The sequence below is a fragment of the Seriola aureovittata genome, chromosome 22, assembly GCF_021018895.1.
Source record: "Seriola aureovittata isolate HTS-2021-v1 ecotype China chromosome 22, ASM2101889v1, whole genome shotgun sequence".
Classification (NCBI taxonomy): Eukaryota; Metazoa; Chordata; class Actinopteri; order Carangiformes; family Carangidae; genus Seriola; species Seriola aureovittata.
The window spans coordinates 1,163,394-1,188,840 of NC_079385.1; the positions used below are offsets into that span (position 1 = coordinate 1,163,394).

At 41.5% G+C, this 25,447-nt stretch overlaps 1 protein-coding gene across 3 annotated transcripts in view; it reads right to left on the reverse strand.

Moving 5' to 3' along the window:
- Positions 1-1,432: 1,432 nt before the first annotated feature.
- chst11 (carbohydrate (chondroitin 4) sulfotransferase 11) overlaps positions 1,433-25,447 on the reverse strand; it is a 100,919-nt gene continuing 76,904 nt past the window's right edge. For all 3 annotated transcript variants that reach the window (XM_056367869.1, XM_056367866.1, XM_056367870.1), the window contains exons 3-4: positions 9,706-9,935; positions 1,433-9,586 (exon numbers count right to left, since the gene is read on the reverse strand). In XM_056367869.1, the coding sequence (XP_056223844.1) occupies positions 8,962-9,586; positions 9,706-9,935 (855 nt within the window). In that variant the 3' untranslated portion in view covers positions 1,433-8,961. The remainder of the gene's footprint in view (positions 9,587-9,705; positions 9,936-25,447) is intronic.

Sequence of the window (25,447 nt, forward strand, 5' to 3'; positions counted from 1 at the left end):
CCCGGTACATAACAGCAGTCAGGGTACTGTTGGCTATGACATGGAGGTCTGTGTGACCCTCCAAGGATCTGCCTCCCCAGACCATAACTGACCCAACTCCAAACCGGTCATGATGTATGATGTTACATGCAGCATAACGTTCACCATGGAATCTCCAGACTCTTTCACGTCCGTCACTCAGTGTAAACCTGCTCTCGTCTGTGAGACGGGTGAACGGGGCGCCAATGGCGCACCTGCCAGTTCTGGTGTTCACTGGCGAATGCCAATTGAGCTGTGCGGTGCTGGGCTGTGAGCACAGGTCCCACTAGAGGACGTGGGGCCCTCATGCCACCCTCATGGAGTCTGTTTCTGACAGTTTGGTCAGAAACATGCACACCAGTAGCCTGCTGGAGGTCATGTTGTAGGGTCTGACAGTGCTTCTCCTGTTCCTCCTCGCACAAAGGAGCAGGTACCAGTCCTGCCGCCGGGTTGATGCCCTTTTATGATCCTGTCCAGCTCTCTTCGTGTAACGGCCGGTCTCCTGGTATCTCCTCCATGCTCTTGAGACTGTGCTGGGAGATGCAGCAAACCTTCTTGCGACCGCACACATGGATGTGCCATCGTGGCCAAAGCAGGTGAAATTGATTCACAATCACTTGTGCTTCCTAAAAGGTGTTATACTGTGATAATTAAGTGTTCCCTTAATTTTTTTAAGCAGTGTACAAACAGAGGTAATAATACTGATAGAGTTTTATTTGTGATCATATTTAAATGCAGCTTCAAAAGGAGTGAAGTAAGTTTGATGCATTTTAGACACTGAAAAACATCTTAATTTGAGGATTTTAATGGTGACAAAAGGGCATTGTTAAACTATAGAATGGCACCTCTTAAGATAATAAGATTATTGCTCATATACGTATTCATATACAATTAGCGAGCACATTAATGAGTCTCTGCTTCATATTGACATTACTGTATCACATCATTTCTGCAGATTTGGCATTTGAAGATGATGAACTGTGGCCATGAAGGGATGAACATGGTCAGCAGCAATACTCAGATAGACTGTTTTCTTTTGATAGCATTCTCATGGTATAAAGCTACAGGAAGTAGAATGAGTAAATTAATGAATTTGGAAAATTCCCCTGGTACTTTAAGTTAATTTCAATCAGAAAAAAAGTGTGCAGATGCTTCAGTTAAATTAATGCACCCTATCAATTTATAAGGGTTAAACCCTACAAGGGGCAGCCAGCACTAAACTACACCTAAAGCTTAATTTCTTCTATCACAGTTACAGTATGTGTACCAATAATCACAATAAAACGTATCATAACCTCTTATCATTATCTTATATGGAAGCTGCTGGAGTTTCCAGTCAGAGGTCATGTGCGTCTGATATGCACTGTGTGAAATATTTGACGCCCACACATGGAATAAGCAGCGAGAGGCACAGTGAGTTTCAGTGTTATTTTATTGTGAAAACGTCAGACAAGATGAACGGTGGGTCGCGCTGCTGCAGGATCGACACCACTCTCTCATACTCAGTGCACAGCACACACTCAATTATTCATGATTTCTGTGAGCACGCCTGAAAATGAACCGAGCAATGAACGAGTACAACAGGGACAGCGAGAAGCTGTCCCAGGAGGAAATGAGAGATATGGTGAGTTTATAGGTGTGTTGCCATGGTGATAGCGAAGAAGGAGTGTGGGTAGTTTTCTGAGAATAAATAAATAAATAAATGGCGCTTATTTGAATGAGAGTCCATCCTTCCCACTAAGGCAGAGCGTGTGCAACACACACACACACACACACACACACACACACAAATACATGCACACACGTCACCTACACACACTCATGCAGCCATTATCCAGCTGCTCCAATAGTAGTTACAGCACATGAGGCACTCCAACACACACGATGGCGAAGAATGCTGATGGTATAAATTCAGTAACGGACTCTAGGACTCGTTCCTCATGAGGTCACACACACACACACACACACACACACACACACACACACACACACACATCACTGCAAAGGTTACCGCACAGCACATACACCATCTGGAAACACCTGAAGCTGCCGGAAACACAGGAGGTGTGTGACCTCTGCTCAGAGAAGGAGGACATACAAGATGAAAGGTGGCAGGGTCACTGAGGCCACACGGATGACAAATCCTATTAACATGTAATAACCTGTTCATTTGTAAACATATGATGAGCCTTCCACCCTCACTGATTTATCAAAGAGCATCACTTACAGGTGTTCTACTGGGCATGTGCAGGACTCAACAGCTGCTCTTTAGACAACAAAGAACTTCTCAATAATGACATAAAGCTTGTTAGAAATCACAGAAAGCAACTCGTTTAATATGGGGCTAGAACAGTGACAGTTACATTTTGACATTAAAAACAAAACCTGAGCTGAAAAAGGAATTGGCATTGATTGGAAAAAGTTGTATTGGCACTGACATAAATACTGGCACTGAAAAAGGTGCCTAACCCTAACCCCACTGAAAAATAAAACACTGGCACAAAAAACAAACTACAATCTTACAATTTAATGTTATTTAATTTTGAGATTTTTTTGTATTATGGTTTTTTTTTCATGTCTGTCTGTCTGTCATTGTTTCCTTTTTCAGTTCATGTTTTGTTTTCAATGCCAAATTTTATTTTCAATGTCAAAATGTTACTGTCACTGTTCTAGCCCCATAGTTTAAAGGACAATTCTTGGGGCCAAGGTTTGTAGTTTTGGTCATAATTGATATTAGTAAAACACTGTTGTACTTGAGAAGTCAATAATCAGGGAAAGACGCAACAATACGACAATAAAATACAAGGGAAACATGAAACAGACACGAGGTCAACAAGCCAACAGGTTAGATTATCAGTGTGTGTGTGGTACATTTGGAACTCAGTCTGTAAATTGTGATGGATGTTTACAAAAAACAGCTTGAGGAAATAGTTGTAAACATTCATCAGAGTTTACAGATAATGCTCATTCATCCAGCCTGTCATTGGGGACAAGCTAAGGGACAGGCGCCTAAACGAGCTCCTCTAATTGGCTAAAAGTCTCTGAACAGTGGCCACACCTGGCTCCACAGATACACTAACAGATCCACTCCACAGAAACACAACCACCACTAACCACAAGTGAGAGTGTGCAGAACTTGTCATTTGCAGCTTGAAGCAGTTGTAGTTGTTGACTTATGTTTGCTACAAAAATATCCAAGAAAAAGATGTATTTGTGAGAAAATATTCTACAGGTATGCAACTCTCATTGCATGAATTCACATACTGATTTGCAGATATGCATATTTTGTCCATGACTTCCCATCATGTGATACGGGTGTATGAATGTGTTTTGCGCCACATTCACTGGAGCAACTGTAGCAAAGAATCAGCTCATGACTTTTGTGATTTGTGATTCATTAAAACAGGATCTGTGCACCTGCAATGAACAATTTGAGAAGGTGTAACTGTTGTGTCATGTTCGCATGTCTCTCTCTGTGACTTCAAATTTTATGTGAGACTTTATCATACAACTAATAATTCCACTGTCAGAGGTGCTCATTTGTTTTGCACCTGTGGATCAGCGGGAAGATCGATCAACTGACAACAACCTGTACAGTTGTGTCTATTTTTGTAGCTAGGTAGAAAGATGACATCGTTATCCCACAGACAGAGCCCTGATTGGTCGGCTGGTTCTCCAGCTGGCTGAAGCAGACGTCAGTGGACACATTCGAATTGCTGACTGTATCAGAGATGTGGGCACTGATTCAGAGTTTTAGAACTAACTTTGGTCTGCTTTGCTTGCCGTACAGGATGGGATTGTTACTAACATTTCAGGTGCACACACTTTTGGTTTATCCTCCTAATAAAGTGGACTGTTGGCTTGATTAACGTCTCCTGCTCCATCATTCGCTCCTGTATTCCCAGATTTGAACTGACCTGTTGTAATATACCAGAATTATCCTTCAAGCAAAGACACTGCTGTTTCTTTGTTTTTTTGTTGTTTATAGAACAAGTGACAAGTCTGTGTGTGTGTGTGTGTGTGTGTATGTGTGTGTGTGTGTGTGTTTGTGTATGTGGGTGATAGTCTTATTGAGGAAAGTTCTGTGTTGCTGTAAATGAAAGGCACATAGAAAGAAAAGTGCCATACATACCGTGTGTGTGTGTGTGTGTGTCTGTGTGTGTGTGTGTGTTGTGTGTATGTGTGTGTGTGTGCGCACTGAGTGTGTATGTGAGGCAACCAGAGTAATTAATCAATATAACATCCAAAGATGACAGCTCAAAAAACAGCAGCAGAATGTAGAACATCATGTCAACACTGTACAGAAACATCCTGCTTTGGGACTGTACAACAGGCAGAGGAGAGAAGCTGTTTAGATGTTCTGGCTTTGTCCCTCTGTACTGTGGATGTCAAGTGTCATAGTATTTCTGGAGTTTATTGTGGTTTTGGTGCCAAAAAGTCTCCAAAATAAAACCAGAAAAACTAGATTTTCTTTCTTGCTGAGAGCCAGACGAAAAGATCGACAACATGTTCATATTTGTATGATGAATATGAAGCTAGCAGTCAGTTAGCTTAGCTTAAGCAGCTTGATATTTATCAGACAGATACTTTATTAGAGTCACATCTGTCAATCTTCTCATCCAACCTTCAGCCGAAAAGCAAATGCACATATATCCCAAAAGTTTCCCTTTAATTGTAATGAGATCTACCTGCTATGGCACTATACATCACTGTATATAAAGATATGTAAATCTATGCATAAATAACAGAATGAAGAAATAAGCAGAAGTCACACCATCCAGTGCTCCTTGAGAAAAAGCTTCCCTGGATATGTTTAGATAATTTCCTGTTTTCCTTTCTGAAAAACAGTAAATATGTAATTCAGTCTAATAATAGACGTCGTTGAACAAACAGCAGAAATAAACCCGTCAGTTTGACATGGATATGAACACTCCTACAGTATCAGACAGCCAGGCAGTGAGCAGGATTTATGCAGAAGGTGGAGTTGCTGGATCTGCGGTCACAGAAAGTCAGCTGGGGCCTCACGGTGCTCGCTTCAGTCCCTGAGGGGATTTGAGACCAGCTCTGTTTGTTTAAGCTGGCTGCTCTTTTCCTGCAGGGACGGTAGGGATCATTGACTTGCCTCTGTTTTCTTTTTTCTTTTATACAGGAGGCCACTTTAGGAGTGAGGTTAGAGAGCAGAAAATAGTGGCCTCTATAATGACTTGTTTGCAGCCTCAGAGGTCCTCTGTGTATCGTTAGTCTTTCAGTCTGGGGCTAAATGAGCAGTTTAAACTGAGGCTCAGTCAGTGTGTTAAAGTGGAGAGGTTCTACCCACCCGAGCCTTGGCCTGCAACTGCTGAGTAAGATGCTGTGTGGCATTAACAGCAGCAGGAGTGCTAATGTGAGGAGTCTGTGTTGAGAATACAGCAATTGTTTCTACAGGGGTGGAGGGGGGTGAGGGCCAAGGATCTTTCTCCTGTATTACACCCAGATGTCTGTGTGAGGGCAAAAACAGAACAACACGGCTGTTCTGTCATTACAACCCACAGACAGGTACATGTACATTCATGTACAGTAATAATACATGAAAAGCTACAGGGGGAGGTCTGCAGCATCCACCAGAATGTGTCTCTTTATAATAACTAAGCTTCATTTTAAAAACCACGAGGCAAAATTCTATAGGGAATCAGTCCTGGAGTTGCAGTTTAGCTGTCAAATAAACAAGTGCATTTACCTCACTGTCAATCTGGGAGTAAAATATCAAGGTAAACTGTCTACTTAAAACTCCAGTTATTAAGTATTGCACTTCCTAAAGGTTGAAGCATCACTAGAGACAGATTAAAAAGAGAATGATCAGAATCGAAACAGCAGAGTCTGTTATATCCTGACTTTTAGAATGTAGAAGTCAAGATCTACATACACTGAATTCTTCATGAGCTCCTGGCTGCCTGGTGAACAGGTCCTTCACCCGCAGTTTCTTGTACCCAGGCTTCCTGATAAAAACTCATAAAGCTGTTGGGAAGCTCTCTCCAGAGCCACAGACGATGTGACACTGCTCCTTTTATAGGCTGAGGAGTAATAACTACCAGCTCCTTAAAGTACAGCAGCTCAAACCTGAACCAGGAGACAGCTTTATTATAACAGACAGTTTGTGCTGTAATAACCTTTAAAGTGATATTTCAGGTTATTAGACGTGGGCTTGTGTGAGGTTCTGATGGATAGTCAGTGTTTTACCTGCAGTAGATTCAGATGAGATCAGAAGCTGAGTGATGAGATGAGTACGATTGAACTACCGTATTCCAACGTACAAGAGCAACTACTTTTAGCTCTGTCTGACTACTGGAGTAATACAGTGTGCACCATAGGCTGATGCATAGGAATACCTAAAACATGTTTCTCTGCTGACCCCGCCCACAGCAGCTCATCACTCAGCTTCTGTACCTCTGCTCCTGCTGCTTCTCTGATCTGAATCTACTGTAGGTAACACACTGACAATAGATCAGTACCTCACACAACCCCACGTCTAATAACCTTTAATTATCACTTCAGTAGTAACAGATTAAATCTTGTTTAAAGCTGTCTATAGCAACATGGCTGGATTAACCTTCTAGGAGGCCCTGGGCCAGAAATGAGCTAATCCAGTATATTAAATAGTCCTGGAGCTGCTGTGTGGTAATTTAAATTAACACAAATGAATCATTTATATGCACCCTATGAGCACAGAGATAAAACAATGAAGGTCTTTAAAATATTACTTACTCTCAAATAAAGTTACAGTTAATCAAATTACCACAAACCTATTGCGAAATAAGGAACCTGGGGCTTTAAGGGGCTCCTGGGGGTCTAGGGCTCCAAGGCAGTTCCCTGCTTTAGCATTTAGCATTTAGCATTGTTATCAATGTCATCATTACCAGCAAGAATGATGTATAGAACTATTATTAATAAAACCCCTTAAATGTCTTTTAATTAGGGGCAGTTTAACTTAGTCTAAAGGACAGAGAGAGAGGTACAGTCTGATCAAAGCAAAAAACATTATTTCTGGTTCCGTCAAGTGCAACAAAGAGATGCAGCATTTCCAAAAGTGTTGCTTATTACTTTGAATTTGAAGTGAAAAAAAACCAAAATGACTGTCTCGCTCTCTCTCTTGCTCTCTCTCTCTCTACAGTGTGAGGGAGACAGGTCAGATGTTCTCTCGCCCCCTCCTCTTCTTCTCTCCCTCCTCTATAATGCTTACTCAACAGCCTGTAATCCAATTAACAGCATGATGGAGTGTGCAGTTATTAACCTTGACATTGCTTAGTATTGCTAACATTAATCACATTACAGTATGAGATATAGTCTCTGATTCTGTGATGTGGGCAGTAGATTATTGATATGTACACTGAGAGCAGCAGCTTGTTCTCATGGTGTGGCTGGGGATGGGATGTGGGGGTGGGGGGGGTGGGGGGGGTGGGGGTGGGGTCGTCCTATGAGTTTGCTTAACTGCAACGATGCACACTGAGCACTGAGTATGGATCTCTGAGGCTCTCATGGCCATTTTGGCACCAAATGTTTGACAACAGGAAATAGAAAATCACCCACAAATCTCTGATGAACTCAGACACAGAAGGACAAAGCCGTGGGCTGAAATGTACAATAAACCCTTCAGAAATGAAAGTGCTGTGATGCACTAATAATGTAGTGGCATCTGAGGCAAGTTGTGAAGAGAGAACTCAGCATGACAAAACTCTTAACAACAGTTCAACTTTCAAAAATCTTTTAAATTGTTCATCAGCCCAGGAAAACAAAATATTAAATTGTTCTCTTAGTTTAATGAACAAAGCAAATTAAATAATCTTTTGTAATTGCTGCTCGCAGCAACGCTTCAGTAGAAACTAAATTAAGCATGTACACAAAAGGATAATCTTAATTTACTGAAAGACAGACATGTTTGGTCATTGGAACAGAGGCTTTGTGGGTGTGGCCCTTGACGTGATGGCCCTGGGCGGGACGCGGCAACGCGGGGATTATTTCATCCAGTGCCTTTAAGCCTTTCACAACCGCTCAAGCTGTCTCTTTTCTTTCAACTCAGTGGCAGACTCACAGCTGGTGCGCCCCAATCAGCGCATCCTGTACCTTCCACACTGCATCCAAAAGTGTCAAGGATCGTTTACAGGCAATGATTTATTAAACGCTTCTATACTTCACTTTTGCGGCAGGCGTCTCCAGTTTCACAAGGTCCTCGGTGTGTAACATGAGAGGTCCCCCCTGCCCACATTATAATGACAGAGACCAGGGACAGTTTGGCTGTAGTAGTACTAGTCATAAAGGTCTTGAGAGTGAAGTCAGTAGCTGTCCGTTATAGGGTGTCCTTGAGGCGTTGATGAGCCAGTTGCCCTCTGAAATGTATGAATCTAATGAGGGCAAGGGTGATGGGTGCTAACACACCATGCTGGCAGCACAGCAGAGGACATGAATCGTCTTTTACAATTTGACGGAGTATCTCTATTGATCAGGGGGAGGGAAAGATAAGCTTAGCTCGCGCGATGCATCAGGGTCAGGGCGCGTGCGAGGTCGCTGTTTACTTTGCAGAATCTGAAGCAGCCTAATTTGTCAGCAGTTTGTTTAATTGTGTAGGGAACATCATCAGGAAAGTTCCCCTTTTAAAACATCTTGAAGACCTGCTTCACCCTCATGTTAGTCTTTGCATGCGTTTGGTCCATTCAGCCCATATTCTCATCCAGTCAGTGCTCTCTGGATCATCCAGAGTTGACTGGACATCCTCCTACTTATGCCCAGACAAGCACGCATTATTTTTCTTTCTTTCAGCATCTGTTTATGTTTATTCCAAACCCCACACCTGTAAGGTATGATGACAGTTTTTTAAATCAAGTTTGCTTCCAAAAAATTTTGCCCTTTACTGATTTTGTTGCCTCTTCTTAAACAAGGCAGCCATTCTCAGAGTCCCAGCTCTGTCCTCCATTAGTCCAGCCGGAGGTAGCTGGGTGTGGAGTAGTTGAACATGAGGAAGTCCAACTTGTAAAGCTGGTAGAGTTGGATCTGCTGTTGGGTGCTGATATTGCTGAAGAACTGGGCCGTCATGGTATCTGTGGTACGAGTGGACTTGGCATAGCTCGGGAAGCGCAGGGAGTTGCCGACACCCACCAGCCGTAACACATAGTTTGCATCCTCCTCCAGTGTCTCATACTTGCCCACCAGGTCATAGTGGATGTGACATGGGTGGCAAAGCTGGTAGACGGTCTGCCAGTGCTCGTTGAGCGGGCCATCGCGCTGCGTGGCCGGGTCCACCAGGTACTCAGTGAATTCCTTGAATTTGACATCAGCACCATTGACAAGGGCGTCCTGTGTGGCATTCTTGCGGTAGCGCCGGACTATACGGGTGCCAAAGCGCTTGTGGAAGGATGAGTTGTACTTGAGAGTGAACTTGTTGCGGTATGCAGAGACGAGCCTCTCGAAGGGCTCACGGACAAAGAGGAACTTGAAGTAGTTCTTGAGGCGGTGGTTGATTTCAGCAATGCTGTACTGGTTCAGGGTCTTCAGGTTGGATGGAACATGGGCTTCATTGGAAGGGATTTCCATTGGGTCACTATGGAGAAGCACAAGGAGAAGAAATATGTACTCGTGTCTTTGTATTAAGCAAAGGGAAATGAATGATCCCGAGTACTCTCTAAGTTCATTTGACAGTCTGACAGGTGCTACACTCACCTGTATTTGCCCCGACCTGTCAGCACCATCATGACACGTTTCCAGTTGGTGCAAGCCACCTTGGGGACATAGCAGTAGATGAGCTCATGGTCCTCATCAACCACGAGGTGTTTCAGGTCTCCGGGTGTCAGGACTCGTCGCTTACGGCTGGAAGCACTGTAGACTCGACAGGAGTCCACTACCTGATCCCTCCTGGCCTGGTGGAGGACGGCCGCTCCTGACAACTCCAGCTGCTCAGGGAGAAACAAATTAGGAGGGAGGGGGAGAAAGGAAGAGACGTTACTGTGAAATTCAAATAAAAAGCTTTCGGGGAGGTGACCATCTCGATCTGGAGATCTGATTTTGCACACTGCTTGTCCGTTTGTATCCAGCAGAACCAAGGCACTACTAGTACTGCTCATTTTTGCCTTAATACTTCATAATATGAAATATATATATATATTTTGTTGATTTTGTTTGTTGTTGATATTTGTAACATAATTACTGTTTCATACTTACTTCCTATCTCTATAATCATTTGTTGTCTTCACACCTTTTTTCTCATAATTTCCTTGGCAGTGTAAGGACGATCACACCGTGCCAATAAAGCACTTTAAAATGAATGAACCTGAAGCAAAATAGACGAGTGAGTGATGGGAAGACAGGCGGACAGTGAGAGGGTGTCATTAAACTCAGTCTTTATTATCATCTCTTTACTGACTCTATCTTTTTCCCCTATCTGAGTCACTCAATAGTTATGATAGAGATTAGTCCATGGGTGTGGAGGAAAATAATGATATTAGAGGATATGACAGATATTGAGTGTTTAATATGCACAGATTCCGCCAGCAATCATTCATCTGAGGCAGATTTCATATGCACCGTGACGCTTGTGATGACGTGGACCTAGGCAGGATGGAAAGGAGGAAGATGAAGAGGAACGACAAGAGTGTGAGGCAGAGAGCACCCTGAGGGCTTTGCATCTGAAGGACAGGAATGTTTTCTTATGCTGCTTGATTATTTTTCCCCTGCAGGGCAGTAGTTTCGTTGCAGAATCTAAATTGATTGTGTTGTGGCACAAGTGTGGCCTTTCAGTGTGGTGCTGGCCAGGGCAGAGAGGGAGGGAGCGCTGCTGACATGAAGTGCTGAAATAACTCAGGGACCACCATTGAGCGCCATCCAGTTTGACTAAGGAGGTTTTATGTATTTCTCTTTGAAGTCATTCTTCAACCATGTCGGTAGGAGGACAATTCATCATGTGCGTGGGAGGAAACCAATCTCTTACACCCTTTTATCTGATGAAGACTGTCATGATCTGTGTCTGGTTGTGTTTAGTTTTCTGTCTTGTGTCTATGTTGTCTCGTCGCTTCCTGTTTTATTTTGACATTTGACTCTCCTCTCGTTTCAGGTAACTTGCCCTTCCTCCTGGTGTCTCCCGTTGGTCTGATTGTCTTCTCCGCCCTGATTGTTTCCACCTGTTCCCCATTACCTTGTATTACATCTGTCTGTGTTTCCCTTTGTTCTGTGCCAGTTCGTCTTGTTCTCTGTTCATGAACCTCCCGGCCCCATGCTCCAAGTCTTTGTCAATTCAGGTCGTGTACTTTGTTACTTTGTTTTGTCTCTTGTTTAGTCTCTACTCTGGTGTTGTTACTTTGCAACTTTGTGCTTAGTCATGTTATTTTGTTACTTTGTCGTTTCCTCACAGTGATTTTTTGTTCTCTGGCGTTTGTTGTTTTTTCCTCTCTAAGAGTGATTTTCTGTTGTACTTTGTCAATAAATATCATTTAGTTGAACTTTCATCTTTTGAGTCGTGCATTTGGGTCATGTCCTAGTTCGAGTCTGACAAAGACATACAAGAGCTGTTCTGTGATAAGTTCTCCACCTGCACATCAATTGTCAAGCAGGAAAAAAACCATAAGTAAGTTTTCATGAAGGAAAGGGTCAGGCCAATCAGAGATATATCAGGATCATGTCTGTAAAAATCAGTCTCTTACTTTCTCAATAAACTCCAGTATTGGATAGATACGTATGTGGAGATACAAGTTGCTCTCTGTCTTTGTTTCCTTTAGTTGCTTGAAGAGGTGAATTCAAAATTCAACACACACAGGAACGCTGTTATTAATAATTTAAACATATTAGAGCAATGTCTCAGTTAAAAGCATTTCCCCCTTGTTTCTGGGAATCATCTTTTTTTATTTAAAGCTCAATATTTTCTTCTTCTTCTGTGTTTTATTTTGAAGTGTTGATTCATAAGAAGATATATTTGTGGTTTTAAGAACCAAAAACCATCTCAATGTAGTTTTACATCTCCTCTCTCAGGCTTCTCTCTGGAGCTCTAGTAACAACAGGTTGGTGAGCCAATCAGAGGAGAGTAGGCTCTGAGTCTCTCTTCTGATTGACTGACTGTTTTCTGAGTGATCCGATACAAATATAGCAGATTTCAGGTAAAAGCTCAGAGAAATCAAATCCTGCAAGGTTGGATGGTGGGTCCAGGTGGGTGGGGCTTGGGGCAAAGCTGAGGGCGGTGACAGCTTTGTTGTGACATCACACAAAGTCCTGACGACTGGCTTTAAGGCTTTGACAGTGTTAACAACACATGGACATCTACCTTTAGACTACCGTATATGGGACCTTTAATATGAGTATAGGCATTTCTAAGAAGACAATCTCAGCCTGAGCCATGGGTTTAGGGCATATTGGAAGCACCTTACTGTTATATGCTCAGAATGATTCATATTGCTGAATAAATCCAGCAGGATTTCTGCAAGGCTCACTGTGTAACTTTACCATGTTAATTTGAGAATTGGTTTTGCTCAGCAATCTTACAGAATGTCTCTTTTGTTGATTTAATTACAAGGTGACATTTTTATTCTGAATAATGTCACTTTTAAATAACCTTAAATATGCCCACAACAGATGGGTTTTTGCTTCCTATAAAACTTTGTGCACATTAAATATTAACTTCCCACAAGATAAGAACCTGTGCCCACAACAGATAAATCTAGTTCCCACAGGAAAATATGTGTACACATGGATCTTGCTCCTACCTGATGATTATTTGTTTGCACAACAAGTATATCTTGTTCCTGCAAGATCGTGCTCACATCACAATATCTAGTTCCCACATAAAATTGTTGTTATTCACACAACACATAGATCTTGCTCCTACAAGATGGTAGCTTGTGCAAGTAATATATGAATATTTTTACACCATATGGATCTTATGGATCAAGAAAATAAGCTGTGTGAACAGCATATAATCTTGTTTTTACAAGATAATAATGTGAACATAATATACGACAAGCCTGCGACACAAACCTAATATCTTATTCCCACAAGATAATATCTTATATGGAATCTTTAATATCCTGTTCACATAAAATTAAAATACAATCTTTGACTGTAGAACTTCATCATTTTCTTTCTGTCTTAAAAAGAATTTATGCAAATACAGACTTCCATGCTGTTACCTCAGCTTTAACCTGTTAAATGCACTTTTTTCACAACTCTCCCTGTCATATCAAACCTTCCTTTAGTCCTTTAAAGTATTTGGAGGGAAGTGTAAGTTGAAAATACATGATGGATTATCTCTGCTCAGGAAGAAGGCCTCGTTTTCTACCCCTCCCACTTATTCTCTCTTTGTATGCTCTCCATTCGTCCCCATTCAGGCTAACGCCGACACATCAAAGCCTGCTAAGGCAGAACAGTGCCAAGCGAAAAGCAGCTCTTTGTTGATGAAAATCTCTCCTTTTTTTTTATCCACTCAGAGACATCAAGCTGCGATTCACACAAATTTTGCAGCATGCAGCCCCCCCCCCCCCCCCCCCATTCCAGAGGACAAATGCTGTACATAACATGGGAAATAGAAACAAGGGAGTGACTCTTCTCATCTACTCTGCCTCGGCTTTCCCCTCTTTATCTCTTTTCTTTCTCCAGGATTACCTTCTGACATTTTATCTCCCCTTCAAGAATCTTACTCAAGTCTCTTGTGCGGTTTCGATGAAAGAGTGAAGATGAGAAGGAGCGAGAGGAGGAGCAGATGAGGGAGGCGATATGTCGATACAGCCTGAGGGAGAGCTGTGATGGAGGTCAGCGACCTCTGGCCATGTCGAGATGTTCCCACGGGACAGAGGATACCATTACTCGCCTATTTGCTGGCACATTAACCCAAATAATCCCCTGTTGACATGAACTAGTGGGTCAACATCAGATACAAGCTGGCAAAAGTCATAAAACCACAGCTACAACACTATCACATAATATGATCAATTTAGTTTGAGGTCCTTCTTGACCAATCAGAAGAGATCAAACTTCCAGTGTGTGTGTGTGTGTGTGTGTGTGTGTGTGTGTGTGTGTGTGTGTGTGTGTGTGTGTGAGACTCTCTGTTCCATTTTCTCTGGAAAGCTTGTCCATCAGTACTAGGAGACAACTCAAAGGGGTGGAGAGAGACAGAAAATCCTTATGCATACATTTCGACCTAATCTCACCATGAAAGTCATTATCAGCGTTGCATATGCAAATAGAAAAATCTTTTCTTTCTTATCTTCAGATGTCGGCGGGACTTCAAGACGAGCCCATTGTACATTCACGACGATGCTCTTCTCTTGTCGCTGCACATTTGTTGTTAAAATGTGTGAGAAAAGTGATGACAGACTGTGTTTCCATATTTCAATTTCTTCATTTTTTTGCCACAGTTGTATTATTCTCACTGAGAGTTGTTATGAGTTTGAAATATGATCTGACTCTTCTAGATGCAATAGCTGTAATGAATCGCTTCCTCCTGATCCGCTGATGGTTGCAAAAGAAAGCGCAAGGAAGCTAGGAGTTAAAAGAGGGTGGATGGAAGGAAGAAAGGATGAGTTTGTATACACAAGGCTGAATTGCAAAATGTACAAAGTGGGAAACAAGCTAACTGTCACCAAGCATTCACGGAGGCCTGAAAGCATCAAGTTCACTGAGTGGCAATTTTTTTTTTAATTTAATTTGCATGAAAATAAAAAATGAATTATTTTAATTTGCACATTTCTAAATAGAGTTGTGTTTCATTAAAATGACCACAAACTGACAGACAAACAACTTTCTTTACGTCTTAAAGATAATTTATGCATATCCAGACCTCTCGTGTTGTTACATCAGCTTTAAGCTGTTAAACTCTTTCTGTATCACATCCGCCTGTATCTTTCATATCAAACTTTCCTTTACAGAGCAATGGTTTTTCTCACAGACTGTAAATACACATGGACGTCGCCTCTGTGACATGACCCACAGGTTACTGAAAAGCGGTTTTGAAACTCAGATTGAGCTGCTCCACCGTTGGCATCTTGGCAGTGCCTGACTCCGCCCCTAACTCCCAGATAATGCAAATACGCTCACCTACCTATCACTCAAAGAGGCCACGCCCTTAATTCTCCATAACTTTAAGCCTTAATAAATCGTGATTTAGTGTGAGTTATATAAACAGTTGTCATAAAGGAGGAAATTATTTATAGAAACCAAAACAGTTTTTTGTACTGTCTGACTGGTCATGCAAGAAAACACCAGAACTAGATCAGCCACTTTGAACCTGTTGCTGAACCTACAAGCTTCTGTTTTGTTGTCTCAGTGACCACAAAGTCTACTTAGCGAGTATGTGTTGTTTCCAATGTTAAATCGACTAATGTGTAATCAAACATTATTATTTATGTCAAAAATGATCAGTGACATTTGAAAGGAAATGTGGAGGAAGCTAACAGTTAGCCTACCATGGGATTGTGCTAAATTTAACCAGTTCAGTTTAATCAGAATCAGAATCAGATTACTTTATTGATCAATTTATTGATAATTTCAATGCTAAATAAATAGCATCACCTGTTGCCATGCAGTGTGTGAGGTGCTTTCTTAGTCTTACGGAGCGCTATACAATACTTGCCACATTCAAACACTCACACGTTCATACATCACAACCGTACTCATACACTGATGGATCAGCCATCAGAGGTATTGTGGGGTTCAGTATCTTGCCAAAGGAGACTTTGACACGCGGCAACAGCTGTAAAACTCTTGACTTGAGCAAGGGTGACCTGATAGCCAACTGGTCAGGGTGCATACCATATGGGCGCTAATGCACTGAGCTAGTTCAACTCCTCATTCTCCTCCTCAAAAAACAAAAAACTATGAGGAAAAAAAAAAGGTTTTTGGAATGTTTGAGGAGTTAGGTGGTCTGTGATTTTTAATATAGTGGTGGAGTCCTTGGTTTGAGAAGCACTGTTATAGAGCAACATTCTGTTCTGAGCTTCTCATTACCCAGCCTAGCAGCACGGCTCATGGTGGGTTACTCCATCACTTTCGTCCAGCCATGAAATTTACTACAGACACAGAGTTCTGCACTAATTAAAACATAGATTCTGTTGAACTTATCCATCGACTATTAATAAGCGTGAACAAAAATCCCGGTGAGAAACATTTGAAAGGAAATGTGGAGGAAGCTAACAGTTAGCCTACCATGGGATTGTGCTAAATTTAACTGGTTCAGTTTAATGGCACTGGTACTTTGAATTAGCATACATTTGGATATAGCTTGCTGTAGATAATGTATATAATTGAGAAATATGTTGTAAATAGTGCTGGGGAGGAACTGTGGTGCTAATGCATCATGATGTGCAGCCCAGGGATTGTGTAGAGCATCAGGAGCTGCCTGAAACATCTTTTCCTCTAAGATATAAAAACTGCTTCCTATTTAAACTCCACAGCAGTCAACTAATTGTGTTTATTCTCTGTGCGGCTATTCTGGAGTATTTACACTCTGTCTCTGGAAGACTTGGACATGTTTGGAAACAGACATATCCAAGCAACATAGAAATAAAAACAGTGTCTAGGAGACTTGGTGAATTTATGCCTATGCAAAGAGCTGCCTGAGAATTGATCATCACTCTGCTGTGATTTTGGTGATGCTGGAGTTTTGTCTAAAACCTGATCAGTCTGCAGGACTCGTCTTCTGTTTGTGCATCTGCTTCCCTCCTCTTGCTGGCTGTGAAGTCATCCAAACAAAGATCAATAGGATTCATCAAAGCACCTCTCTCTCTCTCTCTCTCTCTCTTGCACACACACACACACACACACACACACACATACACATTCACACACACATGCACACATACTCACACTCAGCACTGAAGGCAGTCTGTCTCTGACCCTCTCTGCTTACAGACTGGCATTCATAGAGCGGCCAGGAATAAAGCTGCCAGTGTAGCACAACTGTACCACACAAACACACACACACACACACACACACACACACACACACACACACACAGACACATCTGTTTTTCTACTGCGTAATGTTTCACCTGTGTCTGTAAAAGGCGACAAGGTGAAACCATCCAATAAAATCTTGACAATGCCCACAGTTTACGAGGTGGATTCATCATTTCCACTGAGGCCCGACGCACATTAGTTTTCCATAATGTCATTTATGAGATGTGGGACCAGCAGAGGGCCGGGCCGGGCCGGCGCTGAAACACACCAGCTGCTGATCACCTGTACCCACTGTGACACCGGAAAGACCTTTACACATGCAGCTCCACACATTCCCGCAGAGGCATACTGAAGGAAGGGGGGCTGGGGGGGAAAATGTATTAATCAAACGCACCTCAATCGTACACAAAAAAATATGGCCTAATAACAAAAATTACTGTTGCAAAAAAACTTCTGTTGCAGCAACTAATTTAATGTTTGAGTCTAGAATCAGTACTAACTGTTGCACCTTCATAATCAAAACATAATCCGACAATTCACCACGGTCTGCTGCTCCACAGCAGTCCAGCTGTGGGTGATAATCTGCCTATAGGCTGGTTTGATTAATCATCCGATATAAAGACGTCTAAGTTTACAGCATATTGGATTCAGGGCGAATATTATTACTACTCTTCTTAATGGGACTGATTAGAATAATATCTGACACTGCCAAGACAAACATTAAGTATCATCCTTTTATTCAAGATTTTGAGAAAGATTTTGAGAAATACATTGCATCCTCCAGAATTGTTTTAAACTCTATAAAAATCCTTTGCTATGATTCATATTTAGTTTAACATGGTTTTCACACATAAAAACTGGGTCTGAAGCTCCTCTCCTCTTACTTCCTGCTGTCTCCAGGTGGACAGGTGAAAGAGCAGAGAGCATCAAGATGGTTAGAGGAGGAAACATCAGAGAGACTGAGCCACATGTTTGAGCCTCAGTCAGACCCAGACTCAGAGGAGGAGTCTAGACCAGAACCAGAGACTAGCAGACGGATCAGAACTGTTAGCATAGTTAGCATCTTTTATTTGTTTATGTTGTTTGTTAGCTTGTAACTGGCAGTGGCTGACACAGTGTTAGTGGGTTGTGCGAATGCTAACTCTCTCTCTCTGTACTGACAAGGTTACAGGTTTATTTAGCCCCGCCCCCCGTCCCCACAAGTTGACAGGATTGGTTCCTTAGGTTTGTGACGTATGAAACCCTGGCTGTCTGAATCTGATTTTATGAGACTGTCATTGGTTCACTGCAGTTCAAGGTGGAAACACTCAGTCATGGTGTTGATGATTATTTCACTCATCATATGTCTGGTATGATATAAAAACATCATATGGCTGTTAACAAAGTTAAAAATCATCCTTTTATCAAAGAGAAATAAGTTGCGTCCTTAAACATTTTACAAAACAGAAACTGTTGAATATACTTGCTCATTGTATTACTGAATGTTTTTTACCGTCATGTGATTCTAACTGTAAAGCTGTCAACTTCATCAGAGCTGGATATCAAAGTCATATTAAGCTGTGTTTCAACCAAAAAGTACCTGGAACTTTTAGTACTTTTCTTCAGGAACTAAAAAGTTCCTGTGGCCCATTGTTGTCTGCGTTTCCGGCTGAGAGTCCTAAAGTTGACATTACATTATTCACAGCACTTTGAGGACATAACATGAATGAAAATACGGGACAAATTGTGTCCGGTATTCATTCAATACAGGATGCAGCATTTTATTTTCAAATACGGGATGATCCCGTATTATACATGATGGGTGGGAATCCTAGCCGCTCCGGTTGTTGTGGTCCTTTATTTTGTCTAAATCCTGTTTCAGTTTTTTTTTACCTTCTCCCTGACCTGTTTTGCAGTGTGGAAAATGTGTTTGCTCTCTCAGCGCTCGCTTGCTCGCTGCACACTTTTGCGGGTGAAATAAAATGCTGTGAATACTTGACCAGTCAAAAGGTTCCTGGTTCCTGGGGAAAGTTCCTGCAGTGGAAATGCAGCTTTATTGTCCAGTGAGCTCTGAGAAACCTCCACATGTTTGCAGTCTTAATGGGCGCTGTTGGAAGTTACTGGTGTTGGGACAGAGTTAACTGTAATTAACATAATTGTATCATGTGTGAATTAGTCAACATGATTTCATAACATTGTTTTTTTTCCATCAAATAAAACCTCATTACTTCATACATCAAAGATTATTAAACTGACTAGCCATGGCTGTCTTTATAAAGCTACAGTAATGAATAGTAACTACATCCACACACAAAATTCAGCAAAAATCGACACCTTAAAGGAAAATTTCAATATATTTCAATCTGGCATATTTCCATTAAAACATATCTGCACCAGCCTCCTACAGCTTTCCAAATAAATGTCCACAGGTGAGAGCGACACCTCACTGTGTGAGTGACTTATAGCTAATTAATTTCCAGTGCTTATCATCATCATCATCATCATCATCATCATCATCATCATCATCATTATAATCATCATCCCGCAGATATTGCATCACCTCCTCACAATCAGCTGGAAGAAAAGGCAGGGGCCGGCTGAACCAAACGCTCAATTCTCCGTAGCTGAGAAAGAAGTGATTATAATGACCGCAAAATGTGTAACTGACATTAACAAACATTAACTTCTGCTGACATGTTCAGTGTGATCCAACATTACAATGCCAGTATTTACTGAGATATATACATCCTTATGCAGTTAGCTAACATGGCTGTTACAGGTGGCTGCTTTCTGTGTTTAGTTTTGGGTCAGACTCAGAGAAAAGTGTCTGAAATGATTCAGTAAAACTGTTAAACTGGTGAACTATATGCTGTTTGGTTCTCGTTTCCCTGAATCTCCGCTGTGAAGGCGGTGAGAGCAACGACCCATAGAGACACACATGGGAACAAACAGGTATTTCTGTTACGAGTAATCAATCGGCGCAATCAGCAATTCCCATTTTTAGTGAATGCATCATAAAAATCACTGTTCTGACATCATATATGACAACAACTCCTCCGACCTGAAGAACCGCACAGGTCGTTTTCGTCAACCCTGTGATACGACCCATAGGAGTGTGTCCTAAAATAGCCCGGTTGTCATGATTACCACAATAAACATGCTGACTGTACCGAGGGTGGTTTATTGATCCCCTACCATGGATACTAACGGTCATGGCTTGGGTAGGTTTAGAAAAAGATGGTGATTTGGGTTAGGGTTAATAATTAATAATAAATACTTCCTCAACATTAGACAATCTTTGTTGACATGGTTACATTAATAACAATGAACAGTCATGGATAATACAAACAACATTAAACAGCTAGTTTCACATGGGAAACGAACAGCACTCTCCTGTGTCATATTCCTCCATCCACCACAACCTCCTCCTGATGTAGACTTTATGTCACTGCACTTTTTCTTTGCTCCTGTCATAATTACTACGACCACTGGCAACAAAACCTAGCTATGGGTCATAAAAACCTGCTGCACAGATGAACTATGGACTCGTTCTTTACAGGAGGACAGTCTCTAAATAACAGGTGAGTAGCCTATAGGTTTGACATGAAGTGATGATAAGCTAACGTTAGTTTTGCTGTCAATGTTACATTAATGCAAATTATTTTTTTCACGTTGCTTCAATAATGTGTTTCAGTGTATTGTTAATGACTTACACCTACTCAGTGGAGGTGTACATTTTGAATTTAACTATATAATATAACTCACTCTACATTCAGATTAAGCTACATTTGAATTTACACACAGCCGCTGGCATTCAAACCAGTAACCTTTCAGTCAGAGGTTTTTCTAACGTCCTAAACTTTTAGAAAAGCAGCAAAGAGGAGAACTTTAGAGAAGTGAATCTATACTGATTCATGATTTTTGTGCTGTGGTTTATGATGCCTGTTACATAAGGCCCTGCTGGGAGGTGGTGAATGGACACTGTGAGTGTGCCAGAGGCTAAAAGCACTGAGCTTCACTGCTGGAGCCAACAAGGCCAAACAAACACACAGAGTAAGGACAGATGCATAATTTGAAGCTGGGTTTCTGTCCAATTCGTATTCAATTCTCAGCACCAGTTAGTCACGTCAATAATGATGTGATCATTTAAAATCAGATAGATGACTCACTGTTGCCAAACAGTAATCTGATGGAGGTGTGGATATTTAGGCATTTGAGGAATGACTGTCAGTAAAATCTTCAGTGAAACCCAGAGGTCTCACGTTGCCTGAAGGAGCTGTTAACAGACCTTTGTGAGAATTTCACAAGCAGAGGTTTTAATGGTCTAAGTGATGCTTTTCCACCCTAAAGGAGATTTAACTCTGAGCCAAGCACTGAATCTTCAACGAATATGTTCAGTGTTAACAGGACAAAACAGGTCAACAAACCCCTGTGTCCCTCAGGGGCAACAACAGCAACAGCATTAACAGTTCTCTTTCCTGCAGCTTGAGCTGCAACAGGAGCCACGAAGCAGCGTTATCATCGAGCAGCTGTTGTAGTAAATTCTCAGTAAAATATACTATGCATTATAAATATACTGACTGTTAAACTTATATAATCCAATGGAATAGCTTTACTCAGAAATGAGGTTGGATTTGTATGTGAACCAGCCTTTAACTGAAGTAGGATTGTTAGAATGGAAGCTGGAGGGAATAAAGTTTAAAAAGATGGTGTGAAGGGCCCTGAGAGCAATGGTGTTTGAGTAGCAGCCATAGCGAGGCACAGCATGAGGATAGACGAGGGCCTTAGGTTTAGGGTGGTGGAGGGGCTCTTGGATGCCTGGTCCTACTACACACCTTGGCACAGGAGTCATAGTTAGGGTAGATGAGGGGCTTCTGGACACCTGGGGCTACTATGATGCCCTGGCGTGCCTGGTTTGGGGAATTCCACACGGGGCTGAACACCATTGATCCCAAGGCGTCCATAGGTTCACTTTAGAAAATAGGTGGAGAATCCACCTAAGGAGGAACTATATATGATTCTGCATAGGCACTCCGTCTTCAGTTGCATTGGACTCTGATCATCTCCAGTGACTTCTTTTTTAAATCTTTTTTTGACTCCAGTAAAAGTGCAGTTTTGTAGAAAGTTAAGTGTTGGTGAAGAGGTCTAGACTTAGTCTCTGGCCCGGACCTGGACCTTTTTTTCCTCCAACACAGCTAACTCTGCAAGGAGAGGTGAGGAGCTACAGGGACCTCCTCAGAGACACAGAAGCTGCAGAGCCAGACAAGCCTGCAGCTCACTGAGCTTTACAAAGCAGACCTCTGGAAAGGATCCATTAAAAAGACCTGAGGAAACCATTCATTGTGCACCTTGAACAGGTAACCATCATCATGAAAGGCAGAGGCCTTACCCATTACACCAGAAACAAATATATATTGACCCAAAAGATAAAATCAAATGAGATGGTCCTTTATAAGTCCCACACTAAATTTACGGCAGCAGCTGGACAGTAGAAGAACTAAACACACTCTTGTATAAGCTATTCCGCCAAACAGCGTTTATTTAACACCTGACTGCACTTACATGGGCACTTTGTCCGGGTCTCGCCAGAGGCTAGGATTGCCACTGCGCACACACACACAAGTGCGCTTTTGATTTTACCTGCTGGTGTATTTATTACACAACTCCAACTCCTTGACGATGGTGTCTCACCATAAAAACAAAGAGCACTAATGTTGTATTCATTTACATTATTACATTATAGTAAATGTGATATTTGTACAACGCACTCTTGTTTTGTCTGTCCAGTATATATAAATAAAGCTTTGTAAAAGTGTAAACACACATTCATCACATGAATTTCATAAAGCCCAGAGAATTCTGTGTTCCACTGAACTTGTACTTTTATGTAAAATGATTAAATTGCTTTAAGGCATTGTACAGTTTTTGGTATTAAAAAGTAATAAACTTTTTAATGAATACATTAAAGTACATCTATAAAGGTGCTGCATATTAATTTACTAATTATAAGAGTATTTACCTGAAGAACACTTCAAGACAGTACATTAAAATGCAAAGTTAGCACACTTTTTTCATATTTAAATTTATCACAAAATTTATAATCTGCTTTAAATGCACTTTGCTGTTCTTTAATGTTTTAAGTATCTCATTTTCACTTGTGAAAAGTTGAGGATAAGTTGACTCTAGTTGAAGTGGTGGATGTGTGTGTGTGTGTGTGTGTGTGTGTGTGTGTGTGTGTGTGTGTGTGTGTGATATGAGCACAAATATTTTTATTGTGTTATCATCATCAAACCCCTTATGACCAATCTAGGCCACAATTTGTCAGCTGTAACCAGGTGTTACATCATACCCATCATGCACCATGGCCTGGACAAATCCCCATGTCTCCAAATGCATATCAGCACCACAGGACTTTTCTGTTTGTTGGTCAGTTTCCGGCAGAACAACAACTGTCCTCCCAGTCGATGCCCTTGATGTCGGTGCCTTTCAAATCTGAGTATAAGGACAGTGAGCTCAGCTTTAACTGTAATACATAATAGAGTGGTCATATGGAAAAATGTAAGTTTCAGTTTCTCTCTGAAAAAGCAAAAGTGGTTGCAACAAAGTGCAGTTATAGTAGGCTTCATTCTGATGACTTCCTGTTCCATGTTTGGCTCCTTCAGTTATTTTTACATATGTACATATGTAACCTTTTACATATGATACAGATGTTGGCACATCCATGACCAAAGTCTCCTAAATGGTATCTGGTCTGCACTTTTCTGATCTCCTCAACCACTCAACAGGTTTTACAATGGAAGACACATTCACAAACAGCGCTGCATATATATCACATTTCTACCATACATACACCGACGATACCGGCCTGGAAGAACTGGGAATCGAACTACCGGCCTTCCATTAAGTGACTCAGCTCCACCACCTGAGCTACAACCTACTGCCACTGCAGTGATGATAGTGATCACTTGCGAGTCACTTTGGATAGAAGCATCAGCAGAATGACTAAATGTAAATATGTAATGTGTAAATGTGTTGTAATGATGCCACCATTAGTATTGTAGCTTTACGTGGGCGCAAACATTTAATTCTGAGAACCTCATTGACAGTGTCACTCAGATCACAGCGTAAAAAAAGAAAAAAGCATTTAAAATGAAATGTAAATATTATTTACCTATTTCATGTGCACAAATGGATCCACAGAGGTGTAAATGTTTATGCGAGTTTGCAAATTGCTCTGTGTCTTTGTGGATAAGATTCAACACAACAGAAATAAAACTAGAATCATCACCTCACAGCTGTCTGCCTCAGTCAACCAGTCAAATATGGTCACAATCTCTCCTTCCTGAGTTACAGTGTTGAATAATGGCCAGAAGTGTTTTTGCATAACATTATGATGTCACAGTGAAGTTGACCTTTGACCATTTGGATATAAAATGTAATCACTTAATTTTATCCTTATAGACATTTGTGTTTAATTATGACATAATTAATGTTTGGATTCTTGAGTTATGGCCAATGTTTTGTGAGGTCACAGTGACCTTTGACCTTTGACCACCAATTTCTAATAAGCTCATCCTTGAGTCAGATAAATGTTTGTGCCAGATAGAGTGAAATTCCCTGTTGGTGTTCCTGATATATAATGTTCACAAGAATGTGAGGAGGTAACAGTGACCTTGACATTTGAACTTTGACCACCAAAATCTAATCTGTTCATCTTTGAGTCCACTGTGAAGAATCTTCTTTGCTTTATAAATCATAAAGTCCAATAAAATCTTCCATAAGACACCTGCATATCTGACTCTTCCTGTCCCACAGTAACATTCAACTTGTAACCTGAGACATGTCGACTCCCCCGGGGGACAGTTAGCCTCCCTGTGGCTGCACCACAGAACCTGAGCTCAACATTCAGACTTTGACCTGGTACATCTGAACGGTGCTGGGAACAGGACAGGAGAGGAGAAACCTCACTGATGTAGCTGCACACTTTGTATTAGACGTGTGTGTACTTGTGCTGCTGTGCATCTTTACACAAGTAATATGTAGACGCAAAGTGTGTATGTGTGTGCGTATGTCAGTATATCTCAAAGAGAAATGTGGGGGTATAATTATAGCACTACAGACAAGATAATGACAAACTGCTCTGACTTTCCCTCAGCGCCATCAAAGTTTCTTTTTCCTCTCATGAGCACTTTCCTCTTTTTCTCTCTGCATGGTGTGTTTCCCCTCAGGGGGCAGGAATCAGAGAGGAGGAGGAGGAGGAAGAGGAGGAGACGGAGGAGGAGGAAGAGGAGGAGAAGGAAGAAAAACAAGAAAAAGAGCCATTCACTTTTCACTTATAGGAAACTGTTTCTTTATGTAAAAGCAGAATCTGGAAAAGTTCAAGTTCTCTCTCACATGTGCTGTCCTAACAAATGGACTGGTAGTACAGGAAGTGATGTAGCTGTGAAGTAATCAGAAGAAGAACTGGATGTGCAGCACGAGGCTGAGCAGGAAAACAAAAGACACAGAAGCTCAAAATCCATGGAGAACATGACATAACATAAAATAGTTG